Source organism: Cornus florida, unplaced genomic scaffold (genome assembly GCF_030987335.1).
Source record: "Cornus florida cultivar Cherokee Brave unplaced genomic scaffold, ASM3098733v1 CherokeeBrave_3.0.0_Hap2_Chr03, whole genome shotgun sequence".
Taxonomy (NCBI): Eukaryota; Viridiplantae; Streptophyta; class Magnoliopsida; order Cornales; family Cornaceae; genus Cornus; species Cornus florida.
The window spans coordinates 5432499-5446787 of record NW_026775573.1 but is presented as its reverse complement, the minus strand read 5'-3'; the positions used below and the strand labels follow the sequence as shown (position 1 = coordinate 5446787).

Below are 14289 nucleotides of genomic sequence, written 5' to 3'. Positions count from 1 at the left end.
ATGCGGTTAGATTTTTGGCTTCCAAATGGTCCAATTGTCACCCAGTTACAACTCTTTGAAGTGGAAATTCTTCAACTGGACGCATATGCCTCAGTTGATAGCCTAATTTCCAACCTTCAGTGGGTTATTCCAGAGACAATTCAGCTCCCTGCATACTTTCAGTTACAAGTTTTCTTATCCCAGCTCTACAGAATTGCCCCACCCTCTACTTCACATGACACAGTTGATTGGTTGCCAAGTCCTACACTCAAATTCTCTCTAGCACATACCATGAATTACTTGACTCCTCCTTCAATTATCTTTCCTTGGCACTACCTTCTATGGTTCAAGTACCATATTCCTAAACATGGTATCATTACTTGGTTAGCAGTTAGGAATAGATGTTACACCCTAGATTCAAAGCCCATGTTGAACAAGCATAACACAAATGCTAGATTTTTGTGTAACTCAGATTATGAATCTTTGGACCACCTTTTCTTCAGCTGCAATTACAGTTCCCACATTTGGAGGGTCATTCAAGAAGTTACAAGATTCACATTTCAGCCTCACTCATGGTCTGACCTGATTGCTTGGTGCTCTACCCATTGGATCTCACAGAAATTCCTTGTTCACAAGCTTCTTCTTTCTGCTGCAGTATACTTCCTTTGGATGGAGAGAAATTCAAGGGCCTTCAGGAATAAATCTTCTTCTCCACAGCATGTAATGTCTCAGATTAAATCAAGTGTGAGAGCAAGACTTGCTTCTGTTACTCTGAGATACAGCTCAGACCTCAGCCAAGTAGTGTCATATAATGATCTACAAATCCTATGCTTCAAAGGCTGTTCTATCACTGCTGGACACTCATGGCTGATGCCCTAGTATTTGATGTTTGCTTGTTGGAGGTGCTAAACCATTTGATGCTGATGCAGTTTCTTGTATTCACTCTTAGAAGTTGATTTATTGCTTTGTTGGTTGTAACCATTTGGTGCTGTTGCTTTTACTTTTGTGGCTCATTGTAGCACTTGCTTTTGGTGCGCATTGTAGCACTACAGGTACATCCTACTCCTTTATTATATATATACAAGCTTACCTTTCAACAAAAAAAAAAAAAAAAAAAAAAAAGTGTAAGAGTGTTTTCTACACTTGACTCAAGTAAAGTATTCACAGAGCGTGTCAACAAGAGAAGGCCCAAAACAGGAAAAGCCTGAACATCTACAATGCGCAAAGACCAAAATCCAGGCCCAAAAATAATTTGACTTAAAGCGTGTTTAGTCAACTCAGCTCTTTTTCAACTCATTCTTTCTGAAAATCAATCAGTTGTTTTACTAACTCAAATTAATATAAGAAATAATTTAATTACTGAATATATATATATATATATATATATATATATATATAATTACTGGGTTTTTTTTTCGGTAAATAAATAAATTACTCGTTGTTGAAACCTAACAAGAACCTTTTTAAAAGAAAGTGCAACTGAAAAATCAAATTCCAATCCAAAAAAGAAATTAGTCACAATTTAACAAACTTTCTTATTTTTCAATAATATCCAGCACTAAAATTATATAAATTAAGCCCTAGTTTTCTTATTGAAACAAGAGTATTACAATTCCTTTGAACCTGAGAACTTGTGTAACAAGAAATTTCTTAACAAATAGTAGTTTAAAATAGAAACCCTAATTAGACTTAAATTTTTGAGACACAATTAAATTACGATACATAACATTGTTATCACTTCAAACAGACTTGCGTGACTTAAAAGCCAATCTTTCCCATTGAATTAATCCTAATTAGTGCCCAACCCCAATTAGTATATATAAATAACTTTCCTAATTGCCGAACATCTTTAGCCTCTCAATCTCCTCTCTTCGTTCCTCTCTGCACAGAACGATCTCAGCATCATGCCATCATCTATTAGTCTAGGTAAGTCTTATATATATATCTTTTCTTTCTTATCATCCAAACTCAGTTTGACAGAGTTTGGTTGCGTTGTTTTATATAATCTTTTCAATCTTTGTTTTGTTGCATATTAATTTATCTTCTTGTTATATATATTAGTTAAATCAATTTTTCTTTTTCCTTTTTCCTTTTTCCTTTTTCAATAATATCCAACACCTTAAATTATTTAACAAACTTCCTTATTTTTCAATAATATCCAACACCTTAAATTATATAAATTAAGCCCTAGTTTTCTTATTGAAATAAGGATTACAATTATTCCTTTGAGCCTGAAAACTTGCCTAACAAGAAATTTCTTAACAAATAGTAGTTTAAAATAGAAACCCTAATTAGACTTACATTTTTGAGACAATTAAATTACAATACATAACATTGTTATCACTTCAAACAGACTTGCGTGACTTAAAAGCCATTATTTCCCATTGATTAACCCCTAATTAGTACCCAACCCCAAAGTGTATATATATAAATACCCCTTAGCCTAGCTCTTAATTAGCTCTCCTCTCTCCTCTCTCCTCTCTCGTCTCAGCACAGAACGATCTCAGCATCATGCCATCATCTATTTTATATATATATCTTTTCTTTCTTATCATCCAAACTCAGTTTGACAGATTTTAGTTGCGTTGTTTAATTTATTAACCTTCTCTTTTCAATCTTTGTTTTGTTCCAAATTAATTTATTTTCTTGTTTATATATATTAGTTAAATCAATTTTTCTTTTTTCTTTTTTCTTTTTTCTTTTTTCCGGAGATGTTATGTTCTATTTAGTTTCTTGTTATAGATGTCATTCTTTAGATCAATCAGATTTTTTTTTTTTTTTGTCATGAATGAATGTTTATATAATCACACTCATACAAACATATATTTATATATATATATATATATATATATATATATATATATATCAGCATGTAAAGATATTAGCGTCCAATTTATATCGATCTCCTGTTTCATGCTTTCCTAATTCTGTTTTAAACTTTGATGATTTCCTAGTATATGATGAACGTTAATTTTTAGTTCGCTTGCCAATATTTTCATTTATTTTTTTTTCTTTTTCTGTTTTATGTCAATCCACACAATCCTAATCCAGAAATTTTGTAGAGAACAATATTTAGATACTAACTCACATTTTTTTAGTTAGCCTCCAATATTGTAATTTATTTCTTTTTTCTTTTTCTGTTTTATATTAAACCACAGTCTGGAAATTTTACAGAGGACAATATTTAGATACTAACTCACATTACTATTGTTATTATGTTCCAGTTTTTGATGGATTCATGCTCAATTAATCCGGCCAAAAGCTTTCTTTCTCTCTCTTTCTATGCAGCCAATCACTATCTTATAAAGATATTGATGGCAGCATAGAGGGAGAGAGAAAGGAAGCCTTAACAATGGCTTTGGATTCTCTTATTATTATCTTTTCCATTTAATACCTCTTGGCTTGTTGTAAGGTATGAATTCTTGTCTAAAATATATTTAATTTAAAAAAAAAAAAAAAAACTCTTTTTTTAGTTATATTCTTGCTCACTAATGAAGTTATTTGTTTGTTTATGTTTTAGGTTGATGGTAACTGACAGTCAAGGAAAGTTTCTAAATCATAGACACACTCACAACTTATTTTTGAAACTTTAAATTAAGAATCTTTAATATATAAGACTTTTTTTTTTTTTTTTTTTTTTTTTTTTTGACGATTATCACTTGACACAAGTAATTAGATATATCCTTGTAAAATATTATTGAAGAATTTTTAAATTTTAAATAACAGAGACTTCTGTATCCCCATTCTCATGAGATAATTGTGATGTATCCTTTTGCTCATTTTTCTAGAAAAAATAAATAAAGAGTGTCATTCTATTGGTTGTGTTCATGAATCCATCAACCACATGAATTTGCATATTTTTGCTCTCAAAAATTTCTATTGGTTGTGTTCTTGTGGAGATCGAATTAGTACTATTACAAGCTTCAGATTGCGTATCCTTGTGCATTACAATACCCATGAGTAGAGTGCAGAGGTATTCCATACAATTTGTGCAATGTATTGACATACTTAGGTTTGAATTAAATTTATATTTTTAATAATATCCACATCCCTTGTTTTACACAAAATCATTCTCAATTTCTGTGATGTTCTCAAAAACAGAATTTATTTTATCTTATTTTTAAAAAATAGCATTGAATTCATTCTTAGAATTAGAACCACGTTAGTACAAATTTCGAAATATTTTTTTGTCCATTTTTGTGTCTTTAAACCTAACACTAAGAATTTATGAAAGAAATAACCGAAGTTTTCAAAATCTTATATTATACCTAATAATTTGGACAATTACGTACAATACAAACTCAAATACCCAACTCGCTTACAATTTACTTTTTTTTTTAATTTTATTTTACTAATTTTAGATTTGCATTTACCCGAGCCATTACAATTCAAAAAAAAATTAGTAATTTTAGTTTTGTCAAAATTAATTTTTAACACTTTTTCAACCCTTTCTATCTTAAAATCAATCAATTTTTTACTTTTTTTATTGATTACTATTGTTGATACAGAAAGTACAAATCCTTCTTAAATAGTAATTATTTCCAATATTTATATCCGTCTCCACATAAATGTTGCATTCAACATTTGGTAATTGAGTACAACATGTCAACACTGCTTTATACAATATTAAGCTTTATTTTATGTTGTTTTGTTTTTATCGATGATTGTGTCGGGCTATTGAAAGCACTCCATAAACTATCAAGGAGCATGCATAATTTTTCGTCTTATTTTTGCAAAGCTAAAGTAGTGCAAAGGGCCAAGTCCACCAAGTTTCCCCGGAACATGAAAATCATAAAGTAATGTAATTCACAATTTTCACATCACATTAATACAAGAAATTAATTAATTAATTTTTTTTTTTGAGGGTCAATTCACCCGATCCTTTCAAAGACTCCGTCAACTTGACATGTTACTCAGCTCATAACAAATTCTCTATTTATATTCCTTATTAGAAAAAGAATTCAATTACTTTGGCCCAAGACACTAAACAAAAATATAATTACTAATTTAATTATCCCAACCCCACAAAAAATATATATATATATCTACAGATAGTCGGGGTTCTATATATGGTTTTGAAGACATGAGATTTACTAGTTTTTTCATTCTTGGTCTAGCAAGAGCTTTAGTTGTGCCAATATTTCAAGAAAGCTGGACAGAGTCCTCATTAATGCTGTTTGGATGACTCTATTCCCTCAAGCTCAATGTCACTTCTTTCCTCCAAGAATTTCAGACCATTCCTCTATAGTGGTTAAGTTGGGCTTAATTAGTCATAAGAGGAACATACCTTTCGGGTTTTAAAATTAGCTTTTAGGCTCTTAACTCAAATTTCCTCTTCATTGTTTCACAAGCTTGGCAAATGGATGTGCATGGATCCATGATATTTCATGTTTCTTCAAGCACTAATGGCCTATCATTGGTCATGAGGTCACAACTGCTATAAGGAATTTTTTCCATCTCATGGAGGATGTTAACAGAAATCAACAACTCATATATAGCCCTAGTTCCTAAAATACTAAACCTCATTATTGTGTATGACTTTAGGTCAATCTCATGTTGTAATTTAATTTATAAATATATCTATCTCTAAGTTCGTTGCATTGAAGCTTAGCTCCACACGTCCTTTATTAACTAGCCCTACCCAAAACACTTTTGCCAAAGGCAGGCAACTCAGTAAAAACATTCTTATGGCACATGAGCTATTCAATGGTTACCATAAGCCACACATCATCCTAATTGTGCTTTTATGGTGGATTTAAAGAACTTTTGATACTCGATCTACATTGACAGTTCATAATTGATTCACTTCACTTGTTGGGTTTTCTTGCTGACTGTGTTCACTAGATTAGCCAATGCATCACTACAACCTCATAATAATCTATTTCACTCTTAATGTATACTTCGCGTAACACTTTCATCCCATATTTAAAAAAAATTGTGTTAATTGATAATCCCTTATTCTTTTAATTTAGTGCGAAAACACCCCCTCAAACAGAAATATGCACATAAAGTAATACTTGTTTTGCCTTTTTACTCTTTGAACAATGCCCAAGGTGTATGCTAATAATCTCATAATATGGGGATATTTTGTATATATTTAACCAACTTTTAAGGATCGTTCTCTCACCTTTCCAAAAAGATAAATAAAAAAATTATCGCTATATATTTTCTCCTAACAATATATTGTCTTTCTCTAAGTTGATTGTTATACATTTTCATCACAAACACATGCAGCGTCGTTGTAGGACCTTTATCATTACAAACCATTTTCTCACCGTGCAAATTAGGCAAATTGGGTCTGGAGCCATTATAAATGGACTCTTGGAAGAATTGTTGTCAATGTTGCCGGGGAGAGCAATTCCATTTGGCCAGGAGGGAATTTTTCTGATCAATTAAGCATATTGCAAAATACAAATCATGTCTCATCATCAATTACATGCATATATGAAGATCCAGGTATTTTTTACAGGATCCATTGATATATAAATGTACTAATTAATATATATATATATATAACCCCTGGAAATAGAAAAATAAGAAGGCTAGTGTATTAATGATGGGAGATAGAGATGGATGAGAGAGAAATAAGACAGACAGACAGAGAATAAATAAAATTAATATTTTTTAATCAAAGGTATTTTGGGGTTTTTATAAAAAAAAAATTGGTCAAAATTGAGTATTAGTGAGCAATTTGCTCTGATAATATAAGAATTTATATGTACTTAAGGCTACTTAATTTTTGGTAGGGGTGTTTTTTGCATTTAATCCCATAAAATATTATGTAAAATGTGTATATAAAGACTATTTAGGCCAACTCTCCCTTAAATGTGTCAAGAGATGCCTATTTGCATAAATTAAAACTTTAATGGTGTTTTTTAGCACATGAAGAGTGTAAGATACAAGGTTGGAGCTGGAATTGATACAATGATGCGGTTAGTTTTTTGGCTTCCAAATGGTCCAATTGTCACCCAGTTACAACTCTTTGAAGTGGAAATTCTTCAACTGGACGCATATGCCTCAGTTGATAGCCTAATTTCCAACCTTCAGTGGGTTATTCCAGAGACAATTCAGCTCCCTGCATACTTTCAGTTACAAGTTTTCTTATCCCAGCTCTACAGAATTGCCCCACCCTCTACTTCACATGACACAGTTGATTGGTTGCCAAGTCCTACACTCAAATTCTCTCTAGCACATACCATGAATTACTTGACTCCTCCTTCAATTATCTTTCCTTGGCACTACCTTCTATGGTTCAAGTACCATATTCCTAAACATGGTATCATTACTTGGTTAGCAGTTAGGAATAGATGTTACACCCTAGATTCAAAGCCCATGTTGAACAAGCATAACACAAATGCTAGTTTGTTGTGTAACTCAGATTATGAATCTTTGGACCACCTTTTCTTCAGCTGCAATTACAGTTCCCACATTTGGAGGGTCATTCAAGAAGTTACAAGATTCACATTTCAGCCTCACTCATGGTCTGACCTGATTGCTTGGTGCTCTACCCATTGGATCTCACAGAAATTCCTTGTTCACAAGCTTCTTCTTTCTGCTGCAGTATACTTCCTTTGGATGGAGAGAAATTCAAGGGCCTTCAGGAATAAATCTTCTTCTCCACAGCATGTAATGTCTCAGATTAAATCAAGTGTGAGTGCAAGACTTGCTTCTGTTACTCTGAGATACAGCTCAGACCTCAGCCAAGTAGTGTCATATAATGATCTACAAATCCTATGCTTCAAAGGCTGTTCTATCACTGCTGGACACTCATGGCTGATGCCCTAGTATTTGATGTTTGCTTGTTGGAGGTGCTAAACCATTTGATGCTGATGCAGTTTCTTGTATTCACTCTTAGAAGTTGTTTTATTGCTTTGTTGGTTGTAACCATTTGGTGCTGTTGCTTTTACTTTTGCGGCTCATTGTAGCACTTGCTTTTGCTGCGCATTGTAGCACTACATGTACATCCTACTCCTTTATTATATATATACAAGCTTACCTTTTAACAAAAAAAAAAAAAAAATGTGTAAGAGTGTTTTCTAAACTTGACTCATGTAAAGTATTCACAGAGTGTGTCAACAAGAGAAGGCCCAAAACAGGAAAAGCCTAAACATCTACAAAGCGCAAAGACCAAAATCCAAGCCCAAAAATGATTTGACTTAAAGCGTGTTTAGTCAACTCAGCTCTTTTTCAACTCATTCTTTCTGAAAATCAAACAGTTGTTTTACTAACTCAAATTAATATAAGAAGTAATTTAATTACTAAATATATATATATACATATATATATATAATTACCGGGTTTTTTTTTTTGGTAAATAAATAAATTACTCGTTGTTGAAACCTAACAAGAACCTTTTTAAAAGAAAGTGCAACTTAAAAATCAAATTCCAATCCAAAAAAGAAATTAGGCACAATTTAACAAACTTTCTTATTTTTCAATAATATCCAGCACTAAAATTATATAAATTAAGCCCTAGTTTTCTTATTGAAGCAAGAGTATTACAATTCCGTTGAACCTGAAAACTTGTGTAACAAGAAATTTCTTAACAAATAGTAGTTTAAAATAGAAACCCTAATTAGACTTAAATTTTTGAGACACAATTAAATTACGATACATAACATTGTTATCACTTCAAACAGACTTGCGTGACTTAAAAGCCAATCTTTCCCATTGAATTAATCCTAATTAGTGCCCAACCCCAATTAGTATATATAAATAACTTTCCTAATTGCCGAACATCTTTAGCCTCTCAATCTCCTCTCTTCGTTCCTCTCTGCACAGAACGATCTCAGCATCATGCCATCATCTATTAGTCTAGTTAAGTCTTATATATATATCTTTTCTTTCTTATCATCCAAACTCAGTTTGACAGAGTTTGGTTGCGTTGTTTTATATAATCTTTTCAATCTTTGTTTTGTTCCATATTAATTTATTTTCTTGTTATATATATTAGTTAAATCAATTTTTCTTTTTCCTTTTTCCTTTTTTCTGTAGATGTTATGTTCTATTTAGTTTCTTGTTATAGATGTTATTCTTTAGATCAATCAGATTTTTTTTTTTTTTTCATGCATGAATGTTTATATAATCACACACACACACACACACACACACACATATATAAAATATTTTTATATCAGCATGTAAAGATATTAGCGTCCAATTTATATCTCCATTTTCATGCTTTCCTAATTTTGTTTTAAACTTGGACGATTTCGTAGTATATTATGTATGTCATATATATTGGTTAAATCAATTATTCTTTTTTCTTTTTTTCCGTAGATGTTATGTTCTCTTTAGTTTCTTGTTATAGATGTCATTCTTTAGATCAATCAGACTTTTTTTTTCATGCATGAATGTTTATATAATCACACACACACGCATATATATAATATTTTTATATCAGCATGTAAAGATATTAGCGTCCAATTTATATCTCCTGTTTCTTGCTTTCCCAATTCTGTTTTAAACTTGGATGATTTCATAGCATATTATGTATGTCAATTTTTAGCTAGCTTGCCAATATTGTCATTTATTTCTTTTTCTTTTTCTGTTTTATATTAATGCACACAATCCAAAATTTTATAGAGGACAATATTTAGATATTTAGATACTAACTCACATTACTATTGTTATTGTGTTCCAGTTTTTGATGAATTCATGCTCAATTAATCCCGCAGAAAAGCTTTCTTTCTCTCTCTTTCTATGCAGCCAATCACTGTCTTATAAAGATATTGATGGCAGCATAGAGAGAGAGAGAAAGAAAGCCTTAACAATGGCTTTGGATTCTCTTATTATTATCTTTTCCTTTAATACCTCTTGGCTTGTTGTAAGGTATAAATTCTTGTCTAAAATATATTTAATTTAAAAATATAAATAAATAAAAATAAAAACTGTTTTTTTAATTATATTCTTGCTCACTAATGAAGTTATTTGTTTGTTTATGTTTTAGGTTGATGGTAACTGACAGTCAAGGAAAGTTTCTAAATCATAGACACACTCACAACTTATTTTTGAAACTTTAAATTAAGAATCTTTAATATATAAGACTTTTTTTTTTTTTTTTTTGACGATTATCACTTGACACAAGTAATTAGATATATCCTTGTAAAATATTATTGAAGAATTTTTAAATTTTAAATAACAGAGACTTCTGTATCCCCATTCTCATGAGATAATTGTGATGTATCCTTTTGCTCATTTTTCTAGAAAAAATAAATAAAGAGTGTCATTCTATTGGTTGTGTTCATGAATCCATCAACCACATGAATTTGCATATTTTTGCTCTCAAAAATTTCTATTGGTTGTGTTCTTGTGGAGATCGAATTAGTACTATTACAAGCTTCAGATTGCGTATCCTTGTGCATTACAATACCCATGAGTAGAGTGCAGAGGTATTCCATACAATTTGTACAATGTATTGACATACTTAGGTTTGAATTAAATTTATATTTTTAATAATATCCACATCCCTTGTTTTACACAAAATCATTCTCAATTTCTGTGATGTTCTCAAAAAACAGAATTTATTTTATCTTATTTTTAAAAAATAGCATTGAATTCATTCTTAGAATTAGAACCACGTTAGTACAAATTTCGAAATATTTTTTTGTCCATTTTTGTGTCTTTAAACCTAACACTAAGAATTTATGAAAGAAATAACCGAAGTTTTCAAAATCTTATATTATACCTAATAATTTGGACAATTACGTAAAATACAAACTCAAATACCCAACTCGCTTACAATTTACTTTTTTTTTAATTTTATTTTACTAATTTTAGATTTGCATTTACCCGAGCCATTACAATTCAAAAAAAAATTAGTAATTTTAGTTTTGTCAAAATTAATTTTTAACACTTTTTCAACCCTTTTAGTTTTGTCAAAATTAATTTTTAACACTTTTTCAACCCTTTCTATCTTAAAATCAATCAATTTTTTACTTTTTTTATTGATTACTATTGTTAATACAGAAAGTACAAATCCTTCTTAAATAGTAATTATTTCCAATATTTATATCCGTCTCCACATAAATGTTGCATTCAACATTTGGTAATTGAGTACAACATGTCAACACTGCTTTATACAATATTAAGCTTTATTTTATGTTGTTTTGTTTTCATCGATGATTGTGTCGGGCCATTGAAAGCACTCCATAAACTATCAAGGAGCATGCATAATTTTCCGTCTTATTTTTGCAAAGCTAAAGTAGTGCAAAGGCCAAGTCCACCAAGTTTCCCCAGAACATGAAAATCATAAAGTAATGTAATTCACAATTTTCACATCACATTAATACAAGAAATTAATTATTTAATTTTTTTTTTTGAGGGTCAATTCACCCGATCCTTTCAAAGACTTCGTCAACTTGACATGTTACTCAGCTCATAACAAATTCTCTATTTATATTCCTTATTAGAAAAAGAATTCAATTACTTTGGCCCAAGACACTAAACAAAAATATAATTAAAAATTTAATTATCCCAACCCCACAAAAAATATATATATATATCTACAGATAGTCGGTGTTCTATAAATGGTTTTGAAGACATGAGATTTACTAGTTTTTTCATTCTTGGTCTAGCAAGAGCTTTAGTTGTGCCAATATTTCAAGAAAGCTGGACAGAGTCCTCATTAATGCTGTTTGGATGACTCTATTCCCTCAAGCTCAATGTCACTTCTTTCCTCCAAGAATTTCAGACCATTCCTCTATAGTGGTTAAGTTGGGCTTAATTAGTCATAAGAGGAACATACCTTTCGGGTTTTAAAATTAGCTTTTAGGCTCTTAACTCAAATTTCCTCTTCATTGTTTCACAAGCTTGGCAAATGGATGTGCATGGATCCATGATATTTCATGTTTCTTCAAGCACTAATGGCCTATCATTGGTCATGAGGTCACAACTGCTATAAGGAATTTTTTCCATCTCATGGAGGATGTTAACAGAAATCAACAACTCATATATAGCCCTAGTTCCTAAAATACTAAACCTCATTATTGTGTATGACTTTAGGTCAATCTCATGTTGTAATTTAATTTATAAATATATCTATCTCTAAGTTCGTTGCATTGAAGCTTAGCTCCACACGTCCTTTATTAACTAGCCCTACCCAAAACGCTTTTGCCAAAGGCAGGCAACTCAGTAAAAACATTCTTATGGCACATGAGCTATTCAATGGTTACCATAAGCCACACATCATCCTAATTGTGCTTTTATGGTGGATTTAAAGAACTTTTGATACTCGATCTACATTAGCAGTTCATAATTGATTCACTTCAGTTGTTGGGTTTTCTTGCTGACTTTGTTCACTAGATTAGCCAATGCATCACTACAACCTCATAATAATCTATTTCACTCTTAATGTATACTTCGCGTAACACTTTCATCCCCTATTTAAAAAAAATTGTGTTAATTGATAATCCCTTATTCTTTTAATTTAGTGCGAAAACACCCCCTCAAACAGAAATATGCACATAAAGTAATACTTGTTTTGCCTTTTTACTCTTTGAACAATACCCAAGGTGTATGCTAATAATCTCATAGTATGCGGATATTTTGTGTATATTTAACCCACTTTAAAGGATCGTTCTCTCACCTTTCCAAAAAGATAAATAAAAAAATTATCGCTATATATTTTCTCCTAACAATATATTATCTTTCTCTAAGTTGATTGTTATACATTTTCATCACAAACACACGCAGTGTCGCTGTAGAACCTTTATCATTACAAACCATTTTCTCACCGTGCAAATTAGGCAAATTGGGTCTGGAGCCATTATAAATGGACTCTTGGAAGAATTGTTGTCAATGTTGCCGGGGAGAGCAATTCCATTTGGCCAGGAGGGAATTTTTCTGATCAATTAAGCCTGTTGCAAAATACAAATCATGTCTCATCATCAATAACATGCATATATGAAGATCCAATTGTAGGTATTTTTTACAGGATCGATTGATATATAAATGTACTAATTAATATATATATATATATATATATAACCCCTGGAAATAGAAAAATAAGAAGGCTAGTGTATTAATGATGGGAGATAGAGATGGATGAGAGAGAAATGAGAAAGACAGAGAGAGAATAAATAAAATTAATATTTTTTAATCAAAGGTATTTTGAGGTTTTTATAAAAAAAAAATTGGTCAAAATTGAGTATTAGTGAGCAATTTGCTCTGATAATATAAGAATTTATATGTACTTAAGGCTACTTCATTTTTGGTAGGGGTGTTTTTTGCATTTAATCCCATAAAATATTATGTAAAATGTGTATATAAAGACTATTTAGGCCAACTCTCCCTTAAATGTGTCAGGAGATGCCTATTTGCATAAATTAAAACTTTAATGGTGTTTTTTAGCACATGAAGATTGTAAGATACAAGGTTGGAGCTGGAACTGATACAATGATGTGGTTAGATTTCTGGCTTCCAAATGGTCCAATTGTCACCCAGTTACAACTCTTTGAAGTGGAAATTCTTCAACTGGACGCATATGCCTCAGTTAATAGCCTAATTTCCAACCTTCAGTGGGTTATTCCAGAGACAATTCAGCTCCCTGCGTACTTTCAGTTACAAGTTTTCTTATCCCAGCTCTACTGAATTGCCCCACCCTCTACTTCACATGACACAGTTGATTGGTTGCCAAGTCCTACACTCAAATTCTCTCTAGCACATACCATGAATTACTTTACTCCTCCTTCAATTATCTTTCCTTGGCACTACCTTCTATGGTTCAAGCACCATATTCCTAAACATGGTATCATTACTTGGTTAGCAGTTACGAATAGATGTTACACCCTAGATTCAAAGTGTTGGGAAACGTGCTAGTTTAAAAAACTTTTCGAGGGATTTTAATTCATAGATCTTGATTCATTACATAGAGACAAGTTTTATGCAAAAATAAAACATGATGTACCATTCAATTAAAAGATTGAATACTTACATCAAGGTTTGAGTAAACCTTAGATCTCTCCTTTAAAGTGAATGTTCTCACTTATTGTAGATCCCTTTTGCTAGACACCTTTTTCCATAGATCTCTATCTCCATCTTCTTGGTAATGGTCTTGCCTTTAGGAATCACTCATAAGCCTCCATGAATGACCTTGGAAAACTAGGCTTGTGGGAGCCTCCATTAGATGAGAACATAAACCCTAATTTTCTAGAGAGAGAAAATATTTATTCATTTTTTCCTTCTACTAAAAATCACCCCTAAAATATACATAGACCATGTATATTTATAGGCAACATAAAGGTAAAGAAAAGGAACCAACTAATCCTTCTCAATCTCTAATTCACATGTCTCAAATCTAATATGATTCCA

General features: G+C 31.3%; 2 protein-coding genes across 2 annotated transcripts; both read left to right on the top strand.

Moving 5' to 3' along the window:
- On the top strand, positions 1 to 858 carry LOC132300982 (uncharacterized). The gene has a single exon (XM_059798283.1). The coding sequence runs from the start codon at positions 1 to 3 to the stop codon at positions 856 to 858; it is 858 nt and encodes a 285-aa protein (XP_059654266.1).
- Positions 859 to 6861: 6003 nt separating this feature from the next.
- Positions 6862 to 7764, top strand: LOC132300981 (uncharacterized). Its single transcript, XM_059798282.1, has one exon. The coding sequence runs from the start codon at positions 6862 to 6864 to the stop codon at positions 7762 to 7764; it is 903 nt and encodes a 300-aa protein (XP_059654265.1).
- The last annotated feature ends 6525 nt before the right edge of the window (positions 7765 to 14289 follow it).